Source organism: Rhamphochromis longiceps, linkage group LG19 (assembly GCF_057381845.1).
Source record: "Rhamphochromis longiceps isolate RC_006_pf linkage group LG19, R_longiceps_female_GT1.1, whole genome shotgun sequence".
Classification (NCBI taxonomy): domain Eukaryota; kingdom Metazoa; phylum Chordata; class Actinopteri; order Cichliformes; family Cichlidae; genus Rhamphochromis; species Rhamphochromis longiceps.
This window is the reverse complement of record NC_140575.1, coordinates 25237756-25264865: the sequence shown is the minus strand read 5'-3', so window position 1 is coordinate 25264865 and position 27110 is coordinate 25237756. Positions and strand designations below refer to the sequence as shown.

Here is a 27110-nt window from a genome sequence, read left to right as displayed (position 1 = left end):
TCCCTTGTAGGGTTGTTATACATACATAAACACTAAAGCAGCTAATACAAAATACATTATTTGTTGTATATTACATGCACATGGTCACATATTGTCATTTATTTTCTCTTTTTTTATTTCACAAAAACACTAAATATCCTAATGCCATGTGCCTTGCGTAGCAACAATATTCCTGCGTACACTGCATTGTGAATATAAACAGCATGAAAAGGTCCACAAGGAAGTGGGTCACTGCAGATCTTTTTTCCTTCCACTCCCATTTGTCTTTTGAAACTCATTTATTCAGGGGCTTTAGGTGATATTTTTACTCAGAAGGCACGTGTTTCAGTCTATCCATTCAGCTCAAAAATATCCCTTTGAGTTTATTAATAAACACGACAAACTATATTAGGTGTCTTTTGCTAGAGTAATGCAGAATTTGACTTAAGCCGACACAAATCCAAGTATTTGGCAATCCAGGAGACATAAGGAGTAAAGTGAGGACAAACTCGTATGAACTATAAAAGTACTGATCTTTAAAAAGGAAGAAAGGGGTGGTTGAGGTGAATGCATGTCCGCATAATGAATGATGATTCCAGCATAGCTGACATTGCACTCCACAGGAACTCTGAGGCAGAGAGGAGAATTGGGAGGATAGGCTGCTTGATTTAGAGCAAGCAGCTGTTGTGCACTTTACTTCACTACATATCTGCCAAGTCACTGTGGGCAATCATTGAAGTGACCCAAGCTGCACCGGTCTCTGACGTTTCCTTACATAAAATCCTAATTCTGCCAATTAACATAATCTTTATTCTCCCACTTTTACTCCCCAGTCGAACAGGACACACAGTACTGCAGTTAATTGCATGTGACAAGGAGCACTAATAATTAACGGGTCTGGACAGCAGTAGTGGTGGGACTGTAGCTGTGAACTCCCTCCTCCTCCTCCTCTCCATCAGATGTGCTGACTCGGTGTCTGTGAGATGCAGCTCCTTGTTGGAGACAAGTGACTATGAATATCTCAGCACAGCCAAGGTAAACAGTGTATTCTGACTGACTGCTTCATGGCGTAAGATCATCTTATTTTGCTGCTATTTAACCTTTTGTCTATTTTTAGCTGCTTTGCCGTATGTATCTGTTCTCATATCTTAGTGTTGAAAGTAACTGTATTAAGTGAAACAATTGGTATTTCCTCATCTGTACACTTAAACGGGGCAGAAATCAGTGACAGCAAATGAGGATTAATAATAATGGATTGCATTTATATAGCGCTTTTCGAGACCCTCAAATTCCACTATTCATTCACTCTCACATTCACACACTGGTGGAGGCAAGCTACAGTTGTAGCCACATCTGCCCTGGGGCAGACTGACAGAAGCAAGGCTGCCATATCGCGCCATCGGCCCCTTTATCCAACACCAGTAGGCGGTAGGTGAAGTGTCTTGCCCCAGGACACAACGACCGAGACTGTCCGAGCCGGGACTCGAATCGGCAACCTTCCGATTACAAGACAAACTGCCCACTCTTGAGCCACGATCGCCCACTTAAGTCAGATACAGCATGAAAGGAGGGGCTGGGGTGGAGATGGGTTGCAAAGCAGCTTGCAGCAGCACAGCAACAGCAGGAAAGCTAAGGCAGCTTGAACAGCTGCATTGGTTCCGACAAGGAAGAGCTGAGGGCTGCTCTATTAAGGGTATGGGATAAAATAACAGAGGAAGGCATAAAGCATGTGGTTATGTCAACAGGTCAGAGACAGCAAACAGTTATGCACCATCTACTTCATTACCTAAAATAATGGCAGATGATGATGGTGTTCATCATTAAACTACTACTGCTGCTGCTACTACTATTAGACTACTAGACTTAGACTACTACTAAACTACTGCAATTAAATATTAGCAATACATACTTTAACAATGCACAGTGCATTTTATTTTAATTTACATTGACTGTTTTGAAATACAGACCCTAAAGAACAAGGAACATGACTTATCATCTGGATACCTGGCAGTTGGATTGATGTAAATATTAACTTAAACAACAAACAAAAAATAAGCACTATAGCAAAAAGCCATCATAACACATATGCCAATCAACAGCTAAAAGGCCACTGTAACAGTAGGTTCTGCCATAACAGTATGTCAGATCAATTAACTGGAAATAACTATGGGGGTGCCATGTTCACCAACCAGGTGCAACACAGATTAATATTAATATATTGGGCTTTGGAGGCCAGTATAAAATTGGCTTTCATCCCTCCTCTAAAGATAAAAAGAAAACACAAACTTAAAGTTTAGTTTCAAATAATATTAGCTCATTAGTTTAATGCTACTTCTGTGCTTAATTTTTGTATTTTGTAATAACGGATTTAGAACTCTTCATTATATCTGCGTACATACTGATAAAGTCTGTAGATTATTGTTATTAATCCTGTTAAGTAAACTATAACCAAAAATACATTACAAACTAATTACTCATATTAATTATACTAATTAGGTCAGGAAAGCAATGCAAAAGTTTTTATTGCACTTTTCTTTTGGTGTACTCAGTTGGTAAAAGTCCTTTCCAGACACATGGCTTTGCATCTCACTATCCTGAATACCTTAAAGCTGCAGTTAATGTCAATTTTAAACTTTAACTTTGAGGTAAAATCCTGTCCTGGCTAATGGGTCTACTCAGGAATCGTTGCAGAGATTTGTATGCGATAATGAGAAGTAGAGGTGCAGTCCCAATTCATTCATCCTTCTAACCTCTGGGTGTAACTTGTAATTACTCCAGTGCGGCTATGGGGTGGTTGGCAGATTAAAAAGAAGTTGCCCTGAGGGTGGTTGGCCAGCCAGTTAAAGAGTCAGACAGCCACCAAGGCTCTGCTGAAGTGACACAAATTCCCTGGCTGACAGGAATGTCAATGCAGCTCTCAAGGTGACACCTGACTGCACAAACTCTCCCGTCTTGTGCCAAGATCACTAAAGAAATACATTACTAAAGTGTTACATGCACACCAGTGTTCACTACATGTGAAAAAAAAAGTTAACTGAGATGAGTCTCAGTTAATATTTTAAAATAAATTCTATGATTTCTTTCATCTACAATATATATATGGAAAATTTAGGATTTTTTAAGAGTCTACAGCCTTTCTAAGTAGCACATGTGTTCACTCTGACCTCAGTTAAACTCTTCAGCATTATATGTATGTATATTAAACATGTAACATACACACAGAGGTTTTATATTTGAGGAAATACACCAAATAAATTAAATAAATGTTACTCATACTTTTACACCTATGCTGTAAACACAATTTTGCAAGGGGGTATTTTTTTATAACGTGGCACTGCAGCATCTACGCATACTTCTACCATTGCTAACAGTCCATTATAACACAGTTTAACATCCTTTGGTCATCTTACTCACCAGCTTGTTTGTTCACTGTACATTTTACACATACTGTATCTCCGTACAGTTTTTTCTATACATATTTCTGTACATCGTTACCTGTATATACAAACCTCAGTTGCTTATGTATAGGACCACTTTGTGTCTTCCTTGTATATCTTGTATTCCCCTTGCTACAGGAGCTGTGTAACACTGAAATTTCTCATCCGTGGGATAATAAAGGTTTATTCTATTCTATTACTGCTTGTAATAAGCAGTTATTACAAAACAGCATATGGATTATATTTTTTAATAAAAGAAAAAAGCAAGACAATATTTTACACTACAAACCTCCTACATAATTACATTGATAATGTATCTGTTACTGGAAATGAATCACGACCCATCTTCAGGTTAGTGATTTGCTCTGATTTGTCAGTAACCAGCATTTACAGATACTGAACACGTCTCAGTCATTTCTTCCATCTCACCACCTGATCCCCTTCCAATGCTAACCAATAAGAGTTGATGTTTTTCAACAAGGCTGGCACACCATCTAGTGGTGTACAGAGGAAATTCAGCTGTGCTTGGTGTATTAATCAAACGTAAAATGTCTTCACAATTTCTAAGTATTTGATTTTTTTTCCTGGATTTGACAAAGAGGTAAAAAGAACTAAAAAAAAAATTCTTTTTCAAAGAGCATAATGCCAATTTTGTAGATATAAAACTTCAACATATAAAAACAACATGTGGAAAAAGTAACAGGGTCCTAATGTTTTGTCAATTAGTATGGAATCCAAAACAGTATTCAAATGAACCGGGTTGTAATCTTAGCTAAAACAGTAGACAATTCCAAGAACTTCACTGTTTCTAGAGCTCAGAGGGAGAGAGAGGAGAGATGGTGGGTTTCAAGACAAAAATCTGGGCTGATGCACAGTGCTGTCAGAGTGAGTAATAGTCCTGTGCACAGATTTCAGTGAGTCTTACACTTACTGCTCTCTCTAAAGCTATAGATCAGGTATTTGTTCTGTCACTAACTGTCATCTGTCCTTCTGCTGTGCATATATCTATCTATCTATCTATCCTTTCCTCTACTCCCACCAAATTTTTTTCCACACCACCTCTATCGCTTCTGTACCTTTAATTTGTTCTCTACCCACATGTTCACCTGTTTTCTCCCCTTTCCATTCCACATCCACCCCCTTACAGTTCTACCTTACATCCATCATCACCACCTGCCTAGTGTAATTCCTTTCTTCCTTTTCGGAGAACCACCTCCACCTGTTTAGCTGAATGTTTCTTTCTGAAGTTCTCATCTCCCTCATGGTTTTATCCTGGAAATGTCCTCCCAAAACTCAAAACTTATTCCCAAACTGCCACCCAAAGAAAAATATATATATGTACTTATTTTTTAAAGGTCATTAAAATATGCTTAGCAGTTCCAATAGGGGGACCTTAGAGTCCAAACAGAACATCAGTAATGCTTAAGAATGCTAAAATAAGAATTATAAAAACTTACTATTAGCAGTTTGCTTGAAAACCACTTGATTAGACCCATGTCAACTGTTTTATGTTAAAATGGCTGCAGTGAAAAATGTCTAAATACATCCTCTGATGTATTTATTAGTGCGGTGCATTTATTTCCATCACATTTTTCTGACCCCATGTTCCAGACTGGGGTCAGTGAATTTTAAAGATTAGTTCTATCAGCCTTAGACTGTCTAGACTTTCTGCCATTATGGTCAACTTACCCTTTGCAACTGAAACAAGAGAAATGAATCAAATTAAAACTAATAAATATAATTTTTACATTTATTAGTTTTAAAGTGACGGCAAACACCAATGAATGCCAAAAGTTTCCCTACTCACGGAAGCATCGTCTTCACCTCCAATCAATTATTTTAAACTTTTGGAGCATCACTGCATTTGTTTAAAATTTTAAAATACCTCCTCATGACTTGTAATACAGATTATTTCATTCAGTTGTAATAAAAGCTACAAACATCTTCTTCAGTCACCTTCAAAGGAAGCTACCTAATTGGGAACGTGTAGCAAAACAACCACACAACTCTGTTTCCAAAGAGGTGGGTTGTTACAGAATGCAATAGTTTGACTTAAAGTCTATATTTAAGTAAATATAATGCAAAGACAATATAAAAATATGCATTTTTTTTCTTCAGTGCTTGCAATGTGCTTATAGGGTTTGGAGTTTAACCTCAGCAGACTGAGGTGAGAGACATAAAAAGAGGCCACAAAAGGAAAAAAGGAAGCATTTTACTGTGATTGTGGAGTGGACTTTATTTCATATCTTACAGTATTATAGATGATGAAAGATGAGGTGGAACTGTGAACATCAGCGAAAATGGCATAAAGACCTCTGAGACACTAAACTTTGTAGCAGTGTTCTGTTTATAAGCCGGAAACAACAATGTGAGCTAAATCCAAAACGGTAAACAGCAGTCCATAAAATCATGGACTTTGATTCCACTGTTTGACTGAACTGCTCGAGTTGGCTATAAAAAGGACACAGAATAATATAAATTTGTCTTTATATCTATTTTTTTATTAAAACAAGTAACATCAAAAGTGTTAGAGGAATAAAAGCACACAAGTGTTAGGCAACCGGAACATTTCATTAGTGAACTCTGTGTTCTGCAAGATAAGGTTCGTCAGTGCATTGTAACATCATGAATTACAAAACTGAAAATATAAAAGAATCAAATACATCTCAAGCGTGAGGGCGGTGTCCTGCCATCAAAGAAGCCAACGTTACGAACAGTGAGCGGATTGAACAACAACAACAAAAAAAGAAACAAACGAAAAAGAAAAAACTAAAAGAAGAAAACTACCACACGCCACTGCTGTTATTGAAGACATTTTCTCCTTTATCAGCATACATATTATAATGACCAACCCAAGTTACACAATAAGCACAAGGTATGACTACTGAAGAGTTTAGAGTTGAAATACAGCCAGGATCAGTTTCAAAGCATCCCCATGTTCAGGGACAAATTAGCTCTACAGACACCGAGATAATAGTAGAAGAAGAATTACATGTTGCTTTTTACAGTGCAGAAGCTCCCTGTTAACATAAAGTATTAGACAGAGTAATTCATATACTTTAAAAGCTTATTCTTTAAATGAAATCTTCAAGTACACTTCCCAAAATCTATTCCATGTAGTTTAGGTTGTTTTTCAATGACGGACACATAACAAGAGGGAAAAATATTTCAACATTTTTATATCTTGTCACCCAAACCACTCATCACTCAGTCTCATCAGCAGTTTATGAAATCATATCTTAAACTTTTTTTTAACTAATACTGTTTTGATAGATTTTGAAATTATGGTCCGAGTTTAATGTCCAGAAATCAGAGCAGAAAAGGAAACATTAAATGTCAAACAGAAATGTGATCATCCCTTTCATTCGACTTCCCACTCCCACAAATATCTATTAAAATACAACTTAGGCATCAAATCTAGGCTATTTTTACATATGTGTCTTATTTATATGTTATATACTGGCAGCCAATCCAAAGCCGAGCAATCAGAGGGCGCCCTCACTCATAAATTAAGACTTCATAATTAAGGCAGCTCTCATAAATAACCAGTATAAATGGGAGCCAAGCTGTTCCTTAGGAGGGAGTAATTGCCGATGATGATTTGGCAACACGTGTACGCTCTCATTTGTGTGTGAGCGAACGAAAAGAGGAAGTGTCTTGAGTGACTGTCATTATCAAGTAGAGTCATAGCTGTGGCTTGTAACTTTTTTTTGGCAAACAGAAGCATGAAACATTCAGTTGACAGTGTCAAGCAGTTTTGTTTACCTCTCTTCGGTCCCCTGCACGATCCGTCTTTAGGAACGAGAAGCACCGGAGTACAGTAACCCAAAACATTAAAATGTTAACATTGTTAACAAATTTTAATCATATTGAAACTTTTACAAAGAATAAAATCTGGAATCCTTCTCCTGTACAGCAACTGGCGATTGCTGACCCTCCCTTAGCCCAGTTGGTTTTGGCAGTGGTCTAACACTTGTGCTTCATGGCAAGCTGTAGAAACATTTGGGTAGGGTTGAAAGACAATAAAGTGAGAGAATGCAAGAAAAGTGTGGAAGACGCACACACAGAAAGACTACAGGTTGGTGCTAAATAATGAGGAGAATTCTACACATCCATCAAGTGGGGGCAGTAAAGTAGCACACAAAAATGAGGGGTTCGGATTAAAGCTGAAGAGTGCAGCTATGTAGCTGTCAACAAGGGATTGCAGAAGTGGACTCAGACGAAGAGTCAAGGTGACCTACTCGCAGCAGTACAGATGCTTAATGTTAAAATGTAGGAAGAAAAAACCCAAATCCTTCACATTCCAGCCAGCCAATCCATTCTCAAAGTCATCCTCAAACAGAATAAGACAAGACTTTTTATCCGTCTCTAAGGTTACCAAAGCGCTTTCAACTGAGGATTTCAGGCAGGCAACGGCATGAATCTTGATAACGTGCAAGACAAATGACAAGTTTGAAACATGTCATATTTCAAACATATTTCATAACACATTTTACTCGATGCTCATGGCATCAAGTGAAATGGGAAACAAAAATGAAAAATTCTTCGTGAGGGTTGTGCAGTCATGCTCTAAAACCACCAAAGCTATTTCCCTGCTTTTCCCCTGTGGTTATTACAGTTTTTGTAATTTCTCACAGCAGGGAAACACGTCTTTTAGCTGTGAGAGGGCCATGCAATACTCTTCAAATGTCTTTCAATTATCTCACCGTGGCTTACAAGGCGCAATGCATCATTCAACTTCAAAAGGTAGCAGATGGCTTTACTATTAAAGTCAATGATATCCCACTATGGCCAGAAATCATATGCCTGTCAGTGAATGGTGTTGTTGAACAGCAAGCTGCAAACCCGAGGCGTCTGATTTACGATGTTGTTAGATATATGATGATCACAATCAGGTGTGCTCGTTACAAAGCAATACAATATTTGCTCTTGTTTTGAAGTAATAAAAATAAAAGATCATGCACTAATAGCCTCATTAAACAGCATGCAATTAGTTTTCCTGACGACGAAGAGATGTGGGATTGAGGCAGAGTGAGGGAACACCCTATAGAGAACTATGAAATGGAGTCAGTGAAGGGGGGAAAAAATGATTATCTTCACAGAGCAGACATGCTCAGGTTTTGGAAAAGGTTTCATCTTCATCAATAATGACTGGTAATTCTGCAACATCTCAAAGTCAGAATTCCAGCGTACTACATTAAAATAGTAATCCCACCTTGCGGTTACATATTGTAATGCATCTTAGTAACAAATGGACTCACCTTGTGTGCAGTGACAGCAAACTGTTCAGCACTGTTCATCATGTCTGCAGTCCTCTCCTCAGCCCGGCCTAATCGCTCACCACGCTCGTTCAGAGCCTGGCTGGCCTTCTGTACAGCACTCGTCACACTGTCTGCAGCTGAGTGTAGTATACTGTTACCTGCAGATAAGGGTAGGAGAGAAGAAGCAAGCCAAGACGTAGGCAAGGGAGGAAAAAGACAAGCAAATGCAACAACAACAAAAAAGGAGTGAAAAGACAAGGGGAAAAGAGAAGAAAAAATAATGTAAACAGATTAGCTGTCATGAAAGAACTGGCGACATCAGCTCAGGGCTGTGCAATCAGTGACCCTAAGCCTCAGTGTTAATTGTGGAAGACAAAACCATGAAAAACAAAATGGCTTCAAACAGGTGCAGTGTGGGAAGGTGCCTAATGAATTTTCTTCAAAGCTGATTTACTTCAAGGTAGGATCAAGGGAAATTAACCTTTCCCCAACTTGAAAGAATGCAACTGCAACACAAGTAACTCCGAATGTAATGTTTCCTTCAGGAAAGCGGGTTATTCTTGGGGACATTCAGCACTACTTTTCTTCAATTTGAAACTTTCGTGGACAGCTTTGTGATTGCGCTGCCTTTTTTTTCCCCCTAAACTACAATATAATAACGAACAGATATGTGCTCGGCGGCATGGGCTACCCCGGAGACCCGTAGTGGATATAAGACACAGAGCACATCTTCAGATAGCTGTGGCAGCCCTGCGGATGTTTCCTCTGACAAGACATTAATCTACCACACATTGGGAGTGCTGCCATTATGCACTACTATAACAACTAGACTGGGAACAGCAATCTTCCTGCTGTTTTCTTTTTGTGGAACAGTTGCACTGCTATATAATTTGTCATTTTATACTGATGTAATTTAAGGGAAATGTCTGCACTTTTTTTTTAACATTTTCACCTCATACTGCTTTGTCCCAATTCTCCTGGAGTTAAAATGGAACTTTCCACTCTGTGGTGAGACAGTCCACTACCAAACATCATTGAACAATAAGAAAATAGGAAACGACAATAAAGGCAGCTTTACTGTAGCATAACATATAACACAACTTTGGATCATTCTGTCTTTTTTGGGCATTGATCTGTTAGCAACCATCAAAAAGGTCAGGTGAGTGAACTTAATTAAAAACAGATATAAAATGATAATATATAATATTAAAAAATATGCATATAATCAGGTTGAGCCAACAGCACAGAGTAAAGCTTGGAAGTACTGAATGTAATTAGGCTCTGATAAGCCTGATTCTATCTTTTTCACAGGAAAGTGCAATATAGGTAGTGTACATCCTCTGGCATCAAGGCAGGTAGTCACCTACTTCAGTGATTATATGAGAGCCCAAAAGCAGACAGTGAGGCCAGCTGGTGCTCCTTCAAAAGAAGTTAACTTGACAGTCAAAGCAATTTATGTAGAGATGTATCAGTACTGCAGCACACAGATGGATGTGAGTATAGATGTTTACACCCATTCGTGTGCACACTAAATGAAATGGAAACACACAAGTTTTCCCTTCAATTTTCTTTAAATTACAGTAAATGAAGCACAGTCAATGTGGCAAACACATCTGGACCTTGGAAGAAAAGAGCCGCATACCTCTTCTTTTTCTATTTAGTATAATGTCTACATTTTAAATTCTGTCCACTGCCAGAGTGCATTTCTACACTTTGTCATTATCATGCACTCCCCATTTGATTTCCTTTTTTTTTTTTAAGTTAAAAAAAATTTTTGCTGAAAATATACTTTCTCCTAGGAAATATATTCTCTTCACTAGAAAGGATGAGACCTTTTCACCTTCAGACAGATTCTTCTTAATCCTCTCCTCCTCCAGGGAAGCCCTGGGACTAATACTCCCTTCATCCTCAATATAACCCCAACACTCGCAACCACCCAACACCATGCAGACTCAATAAATATATCTATTTATTTGTCTCCCCACCAATATCACGTCCCTTTTTTTCCTCTGTTCCCAGAGATGTGTTGCAGGCTGCAACACAGGCTGTAGAAAGTACTCAGATAAAAGACAGGGTGGAGACATTCTGGAGGGTTTTTGATAGGAGGTGCAGTATCAGAAGCCAAATGAAATGTGTAGGAGTAGATTATGTTATGTGGTGCCATCGTTGTGCTGCTCTGAGCCTAGTGTCTGCACTTGAAGTGGAAGCTGATCAGCCACTGTTATCAAAAAAGATAACTTATATGGGTTTTAATTCAAGCTGAAGTTTAAAGTATCTCCTATTATGACACTGATGTCGCACTAGTAAATCTTAAAGAGGAGCTTTTTGTAAAGATTTGTCAATCTGTGACAGCGCTGAATCTGCTAAACCCATGACGCGCCTGTCTCGACAATGGCATTTGGTTATTTTACTCACAGAAATCAACATGATCAGCCAGGGTTTCTCAAACAATGGAGGCTAAAAAAGGCAAGCTGTTTGCTGGCAAAATATTCTAGAAAAATAAAAACTACAAGCAAAGGCAAACATAACAAGGAAGTGGGGTGTGGGGTGGTGGGATAATTCAAAGTCAACCCTTCCTTTTCCACTTTGTCTGTAAGCAGCAGATTACAGCCTGCGCTGCTGTGAGGCAAAGAAAATAACCTGATAGTTATCAACAAGAGCATGTCAGATACACTTCACAAGATGCTGACAGCCAAGTCACATTTACTATTACAATACATGGGATTGATAAGATTGGACACAAAAGATCCATGCTGGAGTGCTTTTAATATTTCAGGCTGTCAGTCTGTTAGAATAAAGCTGTAGGGTATAATGTGTGTGCGGGTGATTTAGGGGAGAGAATGTTTTGCAGTCATTTGTTACGCATTAGCGTGCGCATAACAGCTCCAATGAGATATTATGAATGAGGCTGGTGTTATTCATGCAAATATAAAATGTACTGTCAAGGATGTTGGTAAGTGCAGCCAATGCTTAATGCTCAGTTTCACCTCTATCACCAGCATTTTGACTCTGAAGTACAGAATAGCCCATTTTCATCTTGCATAGAGCTTCTTTGCATTTTTCTATTGTGTTAATCACAATTACCAAAACAAAGTAATATGTGAAACATTTTTTTCACTAATTCAAAGAAAAGTAAAAAGCAGATTAACAAAAACTTAAACAATACTGTGTACTCACAACATTAAAATAAGAATAAAAACAGCAAATACCTTCAGTTTTACTCTGTTAATTTGGTCATGTTTGCATCACACCTGCTTGAAGAAGATCCTTGGCATTAGGGATGTTCATGACTGAATCTTCAAAATGTTTTACATTTGTATTGTAATACAGCATTCATTCTAAACTTCTTAAATTTGCCCAAATCTAAAAATACCACAAAACATTCAAAGTAGCACTGAAACTAAACTAAGGTGAAACATCTTCAAACTGAAATGAGCAAACCCTTTGTAGAAAGTACCTGGAATTAGACTGAGAAAAAAATGAGAACAACTAAAAAATACAAATACAACCATTTTGATAATACAAAAAACTAACTCCGATACCAATATTATCCTATACTCCTGTTTTTTAAAAATTAAAGCAAAAAGGTAAAACAAGGTAAACAAGGATGTGTGTGAAGGATGCTATGAGTATAAAATGCATTTTTCTATTGTAACTGCAATTTTCTGATAATAGTTTATCTTAAACTGAATGTATTAACAATTTTAATGTTTTTGTGATAAAAGGACACCTTTCAATTTATTTTTTTGGATTAAAAAGAGTATTGCGGATGTGTGTGTGTGTGTGTGTGTGTGTGTGTGTGTGTGTGTGTGTGTGTGTGTGTGTGTGTGTGTGTGTGTGTGTGTACCAGTGGAGAGAACTAAATCAAAGAGCTAAATACATTATAAAGGCCAAAAGAAGCTTTAAACAGAGTAAGTAAAGCTTCCAAGAAATAGAAAAATGCTCCAAAAATTAAATACTTTACATTCTTCTATATGTGGATCAGTCAAACAATGTCTTAATACCTGTCAATGTTTTCCCCAAAGGTTACATTTGTTGTGTAGAAAATGAGCATGGCAGGTAAAGCCCTCATACCAAATGATTTAGACACAAAAGAATGATGTACAAAATGATGGATTAAAATCATAAAACAGACTTCCTAGGAGCCTAAAGGCACAGCTATGCTGCTCCTACTCCAAGATAACCAACCCCCCCGCTGCAGTTTAATTAATGCAAATCTTGACATTACCCACCGCAACATAATGAAAATATAGCTGAGGTTCAAACAAGAAGGGCACATCCCCTTGGCTCCAGATGTACACTTATTATTTCTCTATAGCCAGTTATCCAGTTTCTTTTTTAATCAAATCACTGTTCCACACATTCATCCTGCACCTTTTCCCCATGGTCAAATTACTTTCTTCTATTAAATTTTCACCCCCAAATCTCCATTTAATCAAGCATACTCACTCCCTCCAGCTCCTTTAAGTATCTGTACCCGACTTCCCACCCACCTCAGGCAGCACTTACTTACAATAAAATACATACTGGATACCCTGCATATCAAATAACATCACTTTATTTCAAGTTCCAAAATTTTCTGCTTTTTATTTATTCTCCAGAATTCAGAACCTTAAGTTGTTTAGAGTCACACAATATTTATTTCAACCTACGTAAACTCAATTACGTTCTCCTAATTTTCAAGTCCATGAGTTTAAAAAATGATCTTATTACCAGTATAGAAATTGTTCGAGCCATGTTTCCGAAGTAACAAAGAGGCGACGGGTGGCCTGGATTGCAGCCATTCAAAGACCAAATATAACGTCCCAGAACACTCCAGCTCACAGGTTAGTCTGCTCCAAGCATTTACACGAAGGTCAGTCTGCTGTTGTAGTTAATGCGTCATTTTCATAACATAATTGGTGATATAGGTTACAAGCAAGTCTGGCGCTGAACAGAAATTGTCGCGCTATGCTCCTTTGTTTATTGTGCATAAATAGTAAATTGTCCTGACACAATATTGCGTTTCGCTTCTGTTATTATGGTACATTGACAAAAACATATACTTTTATTCACAGGATAAAACAGGTTTTTTGCATCACTAATTGCCCAGTACGATTACAGCATACAGTATTATTGTCACTGCTACATTTCTGTGATGCTACCAGAAATTATTTCCACTACTAATTAATTATTGTTGAGCTCAAAGGTCCTATTAATAAACGGTTAACGAATGTGTATTTATGAAGACGATTTGTGAGACTGGTAAACTTATGATACGTACGATGGTCTTTACTTTCTACACGGTGCATTTCAAGGTCCTGCACCCATCCGTCGGTAAACTGTACCTGGGCTTGTTGCAGTGACCTGAAGTTACTAAACTTCATGAGTGTATGCACTCACTCCAAGAACCGTATAATTATAAATATGCATATAAATATGCTACAATGAGATAGCTGACTTCATCTAACTAGCAAATGTTTTCCAGGCTACGTTGGTGATGCAGTTTTTTTTAAATGTGTGTGATATTTTTGTCATGCGATTTTAAAGCCGGTCCTACAACCGCATCCAAGAATAACATGCAGCTTATCTCAGAACTGTCGGTGAAAATTATTCTTGGAGCTAAGTTTAATTGAGCTGCATTTTAAAGAGGTGCAATTTCACAATTTGTGTATATTTTCTAAGTTCACTATTTTGTCATGTGTTGAGAAAAACACAGATTTAAAAATTACATGGTCTAATATTTACATTTAGCATAACTGCAACATTATTTTTTCATTTTCTTTTTTTAAAGACTCGAAAGGACTTGAAATTCAAAATTTCAGACTTGTGACTTTACTTGGACTTTTACACCAGTGACTTGAGACTCGACTCTGACTTGCCTGACATTACTTGAGACTTGACTTGAGACTTGAGGATAAAGACTTGAGACTTACTCGAGACTTGCAAAACAATGACTTGGTCCCACCTCTGATGTATGCATCCTACAGATGTGTGCATTAATTCTGGGACGTGAACCCTGAATGATGCCACAACTTGTTTTCATGAAGGCAAAGGACAGACCTTTGAACAGTTGGCCTTTAGGTTAGTCACAGTTAAGCTGTTTAAAAAGTCTTCAGCAAAGTACTAAATCCTAAATGTAACACAGAGCTGCGCCAGCACTGACAGAAAAATAGCTACTAGGTATTCATGAACTGCCTACTCGCAGCAGCATTAATCAGCAGATTAATGTTAGCATCACACAATGCATTACCAGCCATAATTTCCATGATTACAGTCTTTACTAAGCTTAAATGCTAATTTGTAATATGCTTCACAGGAGTGGAGACTATACTGAGGAAACAATTAGGGAAGAAGCACTTTGTCATTGTGCTACCTTTGAACCCCAGATTGTTATTTACACTCTTGAAGAAAAGAAATACATCATATGAAAACTGTTGGCTTTTCTGACATTCTCCAACAAAACACTGTAATCTGAGATTTTACATTTTTATCATTTAAGTGATTACAAAAAACAAACAAACGGGAAAATTGACGAAACCACTGCCATTTATCACAACCAAATCCTTCAATCCAAGGGTTTTAAGATTAAGGGCAAAAGATTAGTATCTCAATAGGGACCAACCTAGGGAACATGTCTTATTTCAACCTTTGACATCCAGAGTGTGCTGTTATCTTTGCTACCAACGTGACTGGTGTCATCATACTGTGATCTAAAGGAATCTCTAAGGCAAAAAGGGGCTGTGTATGCCAAAAAACAGACTACTTGTCTCTAAAGAACTCCCAAATTTCATTACGAGATCTGCAAGGGAAAAGTCTTTGTAGTCTAAAACGAAAGTCTGAATAAAATTACAAGTGCAGGCAAGGACCTTTAATTTAAATATACTGGTCACAGCTTGGAGCTGACCAAAGACAACTTTTCAGCAGAACCTCATACCAACTCAAGTATCAGGGTTTGGGATTACTTCACTGAATCAAATTATGGCAGTGAGTTATTAATACATCATTAAGACTATGAAAAGATGAAATGTGTTATAGAATGGCTTACACAAATGCTCAGACTGCAATGTTGTGGGCAGTGTATGCAAGGAACGCTTCAAACATTTCATTATCAGCACTATCAAAGTTTTATCAATTGAAAGTTAAAGAACCCCTTTACCAGAAAACACCTTGCAGGCAATAACACCTGCAAGGCGTTTTCTGGTAAAGGGGCTGAGGCCAGGGGGTCTGCTTTCTTTTTTCATAAAAAATGTTAATATTTTGTTCAACTTCCAAAAGCTCATGTTTTCTATATGCTGTTCAAGTATATCACCTCATCAGTGAGCCCTGTTTCAAAGAAAAACAATTTCAAACAAATTTTAAAAAGCCAACATTTTGTAATGATTTTTTAAATACACATACTGCACCTCTGCACAGATTTCATTAGTGACCATGTACACAGTTTGTTAGAGGGGCCAAGGACAGCGAACATAACTCATATAACCTTTGGATATAAACTCAAAATCCCTTCCAGCAATGTACATCTCCATACAGGGACACATGCCACTGAAAGCAATGTCCTTGTACTCACTTGAAATGTATAAAACATGGCTCTCTGTACGGCTTTCAGGGAAAAAAATAGCAAGTACGAGTTACAAGTTTGTTCATTCCTGTCTGAATGAACAATTTATTGTGGTCAGATTTCAAAGTGTAACTACAGCAGAGGGATGATAAATTACAGAAAAAACTGAATCCTTGACTCTTGAGTTAATTTAGTAGCACTGCTGTGCTTTAAGAAGCAATTTGCTGGCGTGGTTAGGCCCAACTTCCAATAACCCTCCCCTAGGAGGGAATAGTTTTTGCAAATCAACACATCTCTTTCCTGACTGGGTGTGTTTTTTTGTGTTTTTAAATGTAAAACTGTGCGGTTTAATGAGCATGAAAATGTTTTCTATCACATTAATCAATACTTACACTGTACATATGGTAAATTAAAACCACAAGCCTTAAATTGTATCTCCACCATTACAAAAAAATTGGACAGAATTGTAAGACTTGTAAAAACATGCTGAATCACTTTACTCATCTAGTGGTGCAGCACCTTACTAAGAGACTGCGTTGCTGGCTTTTACTTCAATTTGTGCCCATTTGTTCAGTTATTAGCAAGAAAATGAAAACACACTCCTATTGTGTCGACATGAGACCAAGGAGACCAACAGGAGCCTTTATATGGTAAGGTAACGACCCCCTTTTGATCAATCACTTGGCAATGGTGGGAAGGAAAAACTCCCCACTTCATGAAACCTCCTGCTCCTTCCTGAGCAGCCATCAGCCATGACCGGTTGGAAGTGATGGGAGGAAGACAAGATACTGTAGTTCCTCAAGCCTGGTGATAAGTGGAACTCATCACTGATTAATAGAAGATATCTTTTCTGAGGTCTAGGTCATATCTAGAATTGGGTGGAGCAAGTTATTCAACTATAAGGGGGCGGGACTTTTAATTTAGCGCTTACCTCGTCTTAGCAGATGACCTTGATGTGAAACAAATTCTTTCCTCCTTCTGTTCAAAAAGACCTTGCAACGGAAAATGACTGAACCTACATCTTGGCCTTCTGTGACAAGAGAATATCAAAAGTCATGATCAGCTTTGTTAAAACACGCAGGTTGGAATTGGATGAGAGGGACTGGATTATTGTGTTAAGCACACAAGTGTTCAGTTCTTTTTTTAATAAACTAATGCAGTTAGAGTTTGGTTATGTATAAATGGGTCACACAATTAATCCTGTATAAAATGTATTTAGTGTTGAAGAAATAAAGTTTAACGAAAAGGTTTGGAAACACTTTGGAATTACAAATATTTTCAGCACTGATCATTAATGAGCCATAAAATGTGGTCTGATGTTTGTCCAAGTCACAATTATAGACTAACACAAATTTGCCTAAACTAATGACACACAAACATTTGTACTTCATAATTATTAGCAGCCCAAGCTGGAAAAATTCAGTGCCCCCGGCTACAATTAAGGCATAAAAATTCAAATTACTGTCAGTCTGGTTTTTTCGAGGAAAAACTGTTTGTGTAAATCATGGCTCAGTCATAAAATACTGACACAGGGCAAACAAAAGACAAAGAAACACTGACAGTTTCATGCATCTCTGTGAACAGTTTCAGATGAATGGCTAAAGCTCTTCTGTATGGAACTTGCGTGTTCACCCTGTGCAACACAACAGCTCTGACACTGAACCTTTTTATGCATGAATACCTAACACTGTTCGAGTTGCAAAGGTCATGTTAGAGGAAGCATTAGGTTTGAACTCTGCAAATGTTGAAGAAACACTGACGCCGAAACTGCATTAGGCTAACTGCAAAAGATTTCCATTCATTCTCATGAAAATATGCTTGGTTTTTGAGGTGAAAACATTCTTAGAAATTGCACATAATGGCACCAGGTGTTCGCGTCTCTCTAGAAAAGTCTTAACCCATCATTTCTCATTAAGGGAAATCATTAAACATTAAGTGGAAAAACAGGAGAAGCAAAATTAATTCAGAATCAACTCACGAATACATGCCAGTTAGACAGGTGGGAATTGGAGTCCAACATAGTATAACAATGTGGGCAACAGCCCAACTCGGCACTGATAACAACTCAATTAGCACACTGGCTGCTTTTATTTCTGCATTGATTACATGCCTCATCAAGGATCAAAAACATATGCCCATGCATCTGAACCGTAATGTTCTGAGAGAAGGCTTTTAAAAAAGATAGGAAGAAACGAACAAAGAATATAAAACATCTAACAAAAATATAAATATACATACAGGCTAAGGTTCAAAGTTGCTCAAGATCTAAATAACAAATAAAAAAAATGCAAATGTAAATGAATCATGATATGAAATCTTTCAATCACTTTAATTCGTCACTACATCATTATCAGACTAAACATCATTTGAAATGATGGTTGTGTTAAAAGGCACTGCATGGATAAGCAGTATTTACATCCGTTTGTTACTTTCAATGAACTTTTGTAGTGTCATGTAATCATCATCAAGAAGATGTTAAACAATGCTCAAATGCAACCTGACATTACCTTTTACATTTGGGGTATGCATGAGAAAACACTTTTTACTGTGCATTAATATCATGCTTTACCTTTGCCATCTTTAATGACAGCACATCACACCATCTGCAGGAATGCAAATCAATATATTTGCATATGCACTGCTTTGGAGCTTGATTGCTACTAACTACTAGCAACACTGGAATTATCTGCCTCACATTTCTACCTTTGTCTTTATAGGACTCTGCCATCTCAGGTATTGCTGTAGTTAGTCTCCCACAGTTATGGTCCCACACCTGAGCAGCGTCATGATTTTTGTTTTGCACTGGTGTGAGACTTAAACTGGAGTGGACAGGACTGGCAGTATCCTCTTTGTTCATTCTGTTATGGTGAAGTTTTTGATCCATCACGCTAAAGCTTCCTCTACAGATGATGGTTACATATCAGATTGCTTCATGGTCAATAGCTTCTTTTACAACTACCAGTTTGGCATGTACAAAACTGTATTTGAAATAAAACTTTATTACAAGTATTTATATCATGAATACTATACTATTTATATCAGAGCTACACTCCTCAGATTTATTAAACTTTGTATGGTAAAATCAATGCTACAGTGCATTGTAATTTTCTAAAACACCGCAGGCATGTATTTGATATACAACATTTGCAGTACATAATGCATCCTACTCTATGAACCCTGGGTTAATGCTCTTTGGTACACCACTACCTTCCCACCTACACATACAAAGTACATCCCAAGTTCATTTGAAGAGAGCTAAATATGAGCATATATTTCAGAGTAGGAGGAAAGTCATGGCAATATAACAATGCTGAGAAGAACTAGCAGGTTTGTCATCAATGAATAGATGATGGGCTCCCACGCACAGTAAGAAAAATGGGAACAATACAAATCTGAAATTAACTACAGTGTCATTATACACATAATTTATATTTCAGTCATTAGTCCCTACATTCTACTATATGTCCGATAACACTTTAACTTTTAACCTACAAATTCACAAAACTGGCCCTTTCATATCATGAGGCGACGTACATAAGGAATACCACAAATCACAGGAACTCTCAGTCATTATTATTTATAGATTTTTCATAAGATTCACAATCAAAAAGTCCTGTTTTTCAGAAATATCTATTTCCGGTAGCAGATTTCTTTATGGGTTGTGCAGGAGGACACAACACATGGGTCAGCTGGGGAATGCGTTTTCATAAATATTTCTATGAATAATACAATAGGCTGAGCAGTTCTCAAAGATGAAACTTGGAGGCAAAAACAGATCAATATCTGATTAAGCCACCCAGGATGCTGCATTGTTACCATCACCACAACCCACCTACAGTAAACAAACCTCTTACGGCAGGGAAATGACCAAGTATGGTGAAAACATTTGGCAGCTGATTATGCAATGACTCGTTTGATCAGCACCTCCTTGCTTGTTAGTTGGGCATGAAATACACTTTTTTAAAAAAACAAACAAAAAAAACAAAACAGAGGTTAGTGTTCAGTTGAGTGTTTGCTCACTGATTCAATACCAGTGTCAGAGTTATTTTAAAGGGTAAAAATCATTCAAAAACAATGATTCTCATCAGGCACACAGCAAAATGTGTTAAAATAGGGAAAATTATTATTTAGTGTTCTAGTGTGTGTTTATATGTGCTGTATAACCAGCTGATCTGTGCCAGACGCTTTGAGTCACAACTGATATATTTCGTTGGACATCCTCTTTGACCTCACGTCAGCAGAGCGCCCAACAGATGCTGTGTACGAGGAATAAGCATGCATTTTCATACACACCAGGTGCTGTTTGTCATCATACGTAATTAGATTCAGACTGGCTTACAGCACAGCATGATAGCAGCGAGTCTGGCGCTGTAGAGCCAGTGGATTTTGAAAAGTTTTTTTTTTTTTCGTCTTACCCCCTAGCAGTTTGGACTGACAGTTGACAAACTCTGGCTTCCGTGCTGAGCTGTAACGCTGGCAGGTGTGGTGGAGAATCTGGATAAAGGTGCACTTCTCCCCTGATGAACCAGCAACCCACTGATCGAAAGCGGTATCAAACATCAGGTCAAACTCCGGACAGTCCTTGGAACAGCAGTGAAAGGGAGACACCAATAAGAAGTGAGAGTGTGTAGTAAGGGAAAAGGAACAAGAAGTAACTATAAGAAAATTGAGAACGGAGTACATAGCAACATGCTTTGAATTAGCAATACTTGTGTTCACTGGGAAAGGAGAAGGGAAATTACATACTTTGTTGGGGTCAATGCCGTTGACCTGCCGTAGCTGGTCAATTGTCCACTGTGACCTTTTTACAAAGGCAGATGATCCTTGGAACTGCTTCACCTTTGTGATTGAAACATGGGATGGTTTCTTGTTCGTCACTGTAGAAACAAAAGCCAAACAAGAGTAAGGCCTAATGGAGCAATAATTAAAACAACATTAAATTTCAGAGTACGAGGTTTCTGTGTAACCTGTAGACCCCATGCACATGATTCCCAGACAAGTTTTGATTAGGAAAATTGGACAGCTCAGGTCATCACATGTGGAATATTAGTCAAGCAAAAGTCACGAGCTTCCTTTCTGTAGGCGGCAGAAACAAAGGGATCCATTAACAATGATTACTTCGCTTCTAGAGCCAACAGCAACAGAGACCATGATAAACATTTCCTATTAGAAGACACAGCCTAACCCTGAACAGATACGCCCTGTAAACATGGCTTTTTTATTATTCATACCAATCTGTGTGCAGTAATCTTATATACAGTAAACTGCGCTATAAATTTCTGTTGTGCTCTAACAACATAATGCCATATTTTTTACTACACTACTTTGAAAAACAAAGTCTTGGCTATATTGTTTCTGTCACCAGAAAACAGTGTGGGACACAGCTCCGGTCTCTGCACTGATGTGATGTATTTCTTCTGCACTGCTGACTAAAACTAATTGAAAGACATAATATGAGCTCGGTGGGGGTGGGGTGAGGGGCATTTAAACAACTCGCCAAAAACAAATGAATAAAATATAATCTAAAAGTGCTTATTAGGTGCTGGGGATTTTTTAATCAGTAACTTTAGTATCTACAAATCAGAGTTAATTGCCAGCTGGTTGATAGCATATTCTTTCAGGTATTTTATGTGTAGTTTAGTATATATGACTAAGGCTTCACTCAAACTCCTGTCCTCAGCTTCCCCTCCAGTTATCCAAGCATTGCAGAACATATGTTTATATTGCACTTCTGTGTTTAACTGTAGGTTGGCATTTGAGAATAAGACCACCAGATTTCTGTAGCGCGTCAAGGCTTTTAGTTTGGACAAAATGTTCAAACTAAAAGACTGTATTTTGGAGCTCTGTGTCATTCTCAGGGACAATTGGTCCTGCGCTGCTTTTTTAACCCAGGCAGCAAAGGTCTGCTTCCGCTCTCTCATATCCTCCATTGTGTCATGTCAGAGAGATGGAAGTGTGTGGGTCACTTTCTCTGCATTCTCTCCAGTTTTTTACCCTACACTTCTTTTAAAAAAAACAAAAAACCCCAAGACTATGCTGTTCCATTTTCCCTGTTGTTCTGGTTCACTTTTTGAAAGACTTTCCACACCTGTTTCTGGAAATGGAAAATAAAGGTAGGGCTGAATGTCAGGCCAGTAAGCAAACTCCCATGAGATGAGAGATCTTTGGATACATTTTGTGTATCCATTTAGACAGCTGCAGTTCATACTTGAGTTGCTGGCCCGGGTGGAACAGACAGATAGATGAAGACAAGCATTTCTTCTTCTTTCCTACAACACCTTCCTCATCTTTTCTTTGAGAATTTCAATCAGATAAAGAATCACAACCATGATTAACAGATGAACAGAATGATCACATCTGTCTTGTGTCACAGTGAAGGCTAATAGGAGCTCTTGAAAGCAGAACATTTCATAAAGCAGACGACAGGCTCGGTGTAATGAACCAATGTGCTGAAGGGTAGAAATGCAGAACCTAAGGTCATTCACTTCCCAGCGAGAATAATTTATCTTTTACTTACACTGGTGGCAGATGATAGGCTATAATACAGAGCCACTACTCTCCTCAAAATTATCAAGTAGAAATTGTAGAAAATGGCCTACTCGTCATGGCGCAGGAATTAATCCTTATTTTCTATTATCAATGAATGTCATTTTTTCCCCCCGAATTAATTCAAATGTCCTTTCTAAAAAAAAATGTAATTTCAAATTTATATCCATCTTAAAATGGGGAAAAGTGGGTTATCCTTATCTTTTCAGCATTTTGATTAATACGGTGCAAAAATCTTAAGCCACTCTTCATTTCTCTGTGCTCTGCTGGAAAATGGGAATGGTGCAATGATATATTGAAATGTGAAACATACACTGAAATCCAGTGTATTGGGCAAAGATTCAATGGCAATGAATTTGAAAGTCAGTATTTGGTTTAAATGCCTTCAACGCAGCCTGAACTTTCTTAGGAAAGTGTTCTTTTAATTTCTTCAGGGAGTCTTCAGGAATAGTTCTCCGAACCTCGTGACGGACAAAGCTCCTTTTTGGATGTTGGCTACTTTTTGTTCTGTTCTCTCTCTAGATGATCCCACAATGAGTCGATAATGTTGAAGTCTGGGGAGGTCAACAGGGTCAATGGGGAGGTCAATGCATTACTTAGTGTTCCACTGTGCGTTTTTCTATCCAGGTACTCACTTACTGCATTGGCAGTGTGTTTGGGCTCATTGCCATGATGAAAAATGAAGCCAAGCAGATATTTTACAGATAGCATTGCATAACAATAAAAATCTCTTCTGTGTTTCTAATTTAATCAATTTCGTTATTTCCCCATGTAGCGTCACATGCATCTTCTCAAGTCCTGGGTCAGGTCTTTGTTATATTTTTCTTATTTCTCAAGGGTATGACTTTTAAAATCCTGTTCACCTGCTGTAAATAGTTTTTCAGGCCTGCCACCTCTTCTGTTCTCTTTCATTTCTCTTTCTCTTTTTTTTATTTTGTTTAAGGACACAATGCACACCCTGCTGAGACACAGGTCAACAGGTCTTTCAGAATCAATTTGTTAGTGCAAACATTCTTTGTTGTTATTGGCATTTTCAATAGATTTAACCAAAGAAATGTGAACGAATGTGATTTTGCAATAGATACAGTTCAAAATTGGTCAAGTTTTCTGTTATGTGAACACAACACTGGTCCATTTCCCTTGAGTTAGGTGCCTTTTTTATGCTTGAATGGTTCACAGGTCATAGGCTCCAGCGCCCCCCGCGACCCTGAAAAGGAGAAGCGGAAGCGAATGGATGGATGGATGGATGGTTCACAGGTCAGTGTTAAGTGGAGTTACAAGGACTGGACTAAAATTGAGCCAATGTTCAAAAGATTTTTTTATTAAACTTGAATTTTAGATGCAAATACAAAGAAATTAAGGTTGGCTCAAGATTGATAAATTACTAATCTATCAAATGTTAAGCATGATCTGTCTCTTTATTTGGCTGAAGATGCCAAGCTCCACAATGAAATGTGACTAGAAATCCTTTTCACAAAATGTATTCTGACTCAAAGCTGAACAGTCAGTCACAGCAGGAGAATGCAACATGCTGAAAAGACACCAAACACATACACCAACAGTAGCTTTACAATATACTGAAGCAGCCACTGATGTCAAGGCTCATTGATTGTAAATTTCTGCACCCACAGCATACTGTGTAGAACACAAACGATGATAAAAATAAAATCATGTATATGAATGAGTACGACCCCTCAAGCCTGAGCAGCTCTGACTGACACATTCTTGCATATACACTGACAAATCACTGGCTTTTCTAGTCAGGCTGCTTTCAAAGTAATCACACTGACTCCAGGATTAGAATAACGCAGAAAAAAAAATTATATGTCACATGAGAAATGCACACCAAATGCATACTTAATCATCCCTGGTTCACATGAAGAGGGGAGAAAAATTACAGCAAATTTAATTGGGTGGCACTGTTTGCCTAAGTATCTTTTTCACTATACGATGACATTGCAATGTGACTGAACTACTGAAATGTGTGAAAGAGAGCTGCTGTCTCAAGGCCATGGAGCTAAATTGTCAAGGCATCAACACAGAGATCTTAATCAAACTGCCAGACACCTTTGAGCCTCTCAAATCAATTTCATATTCAGCTGTTGACTCCCACCTTGTCTGAGTGGCTCCCTGGAATATTAAAACAATTACTGAAAGTTCGAAGAGCTGGCATTATTGAAATAGCAATCAAGGACGAGAAAACCTATACTGAAGCTCTTGTAATAAATGAACTTTAAACTGCTCTCATAATAAATATATTCACTTAGACACCAAGTCTGGAGAACAGCACACTTTAGCAAAGTAAAAAAAGTAAGGAATTTATGAAGCATGTTGAACCCATTTTATCAATACTTAATATCCAGTGTCAGTAAGCTTGTCTTTTTGTACAGTATCATGTATCACTGTTCTGCTGATTATAAAACTAAAAAAATGAATTTTTTAGATGAGTGGTTATGTTGGGTTTCTCAATTATTCTGTTCACTGAGTTTGAGTTATTGTGATAATACAAAGATGGATGAATACATTATCCCTTCCTGAACATAAAATGAACAATCTGTAATGTGATCCATTTCTCTCAATTTTACTGCAGGAGTCACACCCTTAAAACATTATTTGTATCACAAGCTGAGACCGAACAAATAACACCTGACTAACTAGTGCAAGTAAAAGCCAAGAGATGACCACAACCACTGAAAAGCAGCCAAACACATTGTTTCTATGTGGGCTGGCTATCAGAGGAAGGCCATGCTGAGGTTCCTGTCTGACTATTTTCTCATGCTCTGATGGTGACATGCTTTCACTTCCTCCAGTGGATCCCTTGTTGTGTTTGGCTATGTGCAAGTAGTGCTGCCTGAAGGGAAACCCGTACTGTACATTTCACCGACTGCAGAGATCAGAGGAAAAATTCCTGGAATCAACTTAACTTCAAGGAAACATGACCCCAGCTGTGGTTGTTAATAGAAATGTGAGCATGAGGTGGTGTTCTGGCACAGGCTGTAAACGACATAACAGATCATGCAATGATTGTGTGCATTACCGATTGCATATTGGCATTGTTGGAAATATCAAATAGAGTACTATGAAAACAAATGTTATCCAGAAATATTTTGGTAAACTAACAACATTATAACAGCTGGAGAAAATGAAAAGAGCAGACAACGAAGTGCCACCCACATAGGCATAAAATTAAAACCTTCCTTCCCTTATAAAAACACAGCATCATCTTCATGTCAACACTGACACTTATCAAAAGCGTGCAGCCAAAGGCAAAGAGCATCAACAGTTTGGCCCAGCACAGCAAAGCTTTGAAAACTAAAAAATCTGAGAATAACAAAAGATCACATCAGATATGGAAGATAATGTGCACAGTCTGGGAAACGCTGTGTTGTAGTCGAGTGTTTCATCACTCACCCACCAAGAAGAATCTAAAGTGTGGCTAGATGAGACACTCAGCTTCGTCCATAAACAAAATTCTGTCTACTTCACTTTGTACTGAGAGGCTGTAGTCATCTTGTTATATAGTTGTTATATCAATGTCATGATGTTTTTAATTATTTCACTTCTTTGTTTCCCTTCTTCAAAGAAACCCATTGCAGCATCCATCTCAAACAGGTCGGCTAAAGACCTCTTGAAAATGAGGCTCTTTCCATCAGCAGTCAATTGTCTATTTACTCCAGCGTTAGGCACATGCAGTTGCCATAGCGATTTACATTTATATGGCAGAAAGAAAGAAAAGACACTCTAGATGTCCATGTGCAAGTTTTTGACACAGTCATTGATACAGTAAGAAAAGCTAATGGATGCTAATTGCTGGACTACAAAGAAATACAGCGCAGCAGTTTGTTTGTCTTGGCTTGGGGCTTTTCTGTTTGTAACAAAAGAGTGCTCTCCAGGGATAGATGATATACTAAACATATGACGCCACATTAGTCATTATTAAACCCCAAGGAAACTAAGAAAAAAAAAAACATTGGGAAAAAGTTCAAAACTTGTTTATCACTGTTTAAACGCATAGTTTTCATTTATCTCAGCAATTAACCTTTGGCATTTTTCAGCTGGGTGTTTAGCTCATTTCACCTTTAAACTGTCTATTACAATACACCCTGCTCATTCCCCTCTTCTGCCTTCAGAACTTCGTTAATTCTTCATGGCAGTGATTTAATGAAGTATCTGAAACATTCCCCAAAGATTCTGGAAAAGGTTGACATGACTGCATCATGCAGTTGCTGCAGACTTGTTGGCTGCACATTCATGATGTGAATTTCCAATTCAGACCACATTCTGCTGTTGTTGCCTATCTGCTGCAGAGTTTCATGTGTTGTCTGTTTAGAGATGGTCTTTTGCATA

General features: G+C 37.9%; 1 protein-coding gene across 1 annotated transcript in view; it reads right to left on the bottom strand.

Annotated features, from left to right (window-relative positions):
* Positions 1-5632: 5632 nt before the first annotated feature.
* Positions 5633-27110, bottom strand: part of stxbp6 (syntaxin binding protein 6 (amisyn)) — a 65119-nt gene continuing 43641 nt past the window's right edge. Inside the window, exons 3-6 of the mRNA XM_085391518.1 lie at positions 20964-21094; positions 20633-20798; positions 8678-8835; positions 5633-7406 (exon numbers count right to left, since the gene is read on the bottom strand). Coding sequence (XP_085247644.1) covers positions 7383-7406; positions 8678-8835; positions 20633-20798; positions 20964-21094 — 479 coding nt within the window. The 3' untranslated portion in view covers positions 5633-7382. The remainder of the gene's footprint in view (positions 7407-8677; positions 8836-20632; positions 20799-20963; positions 21095-27110) is intronic.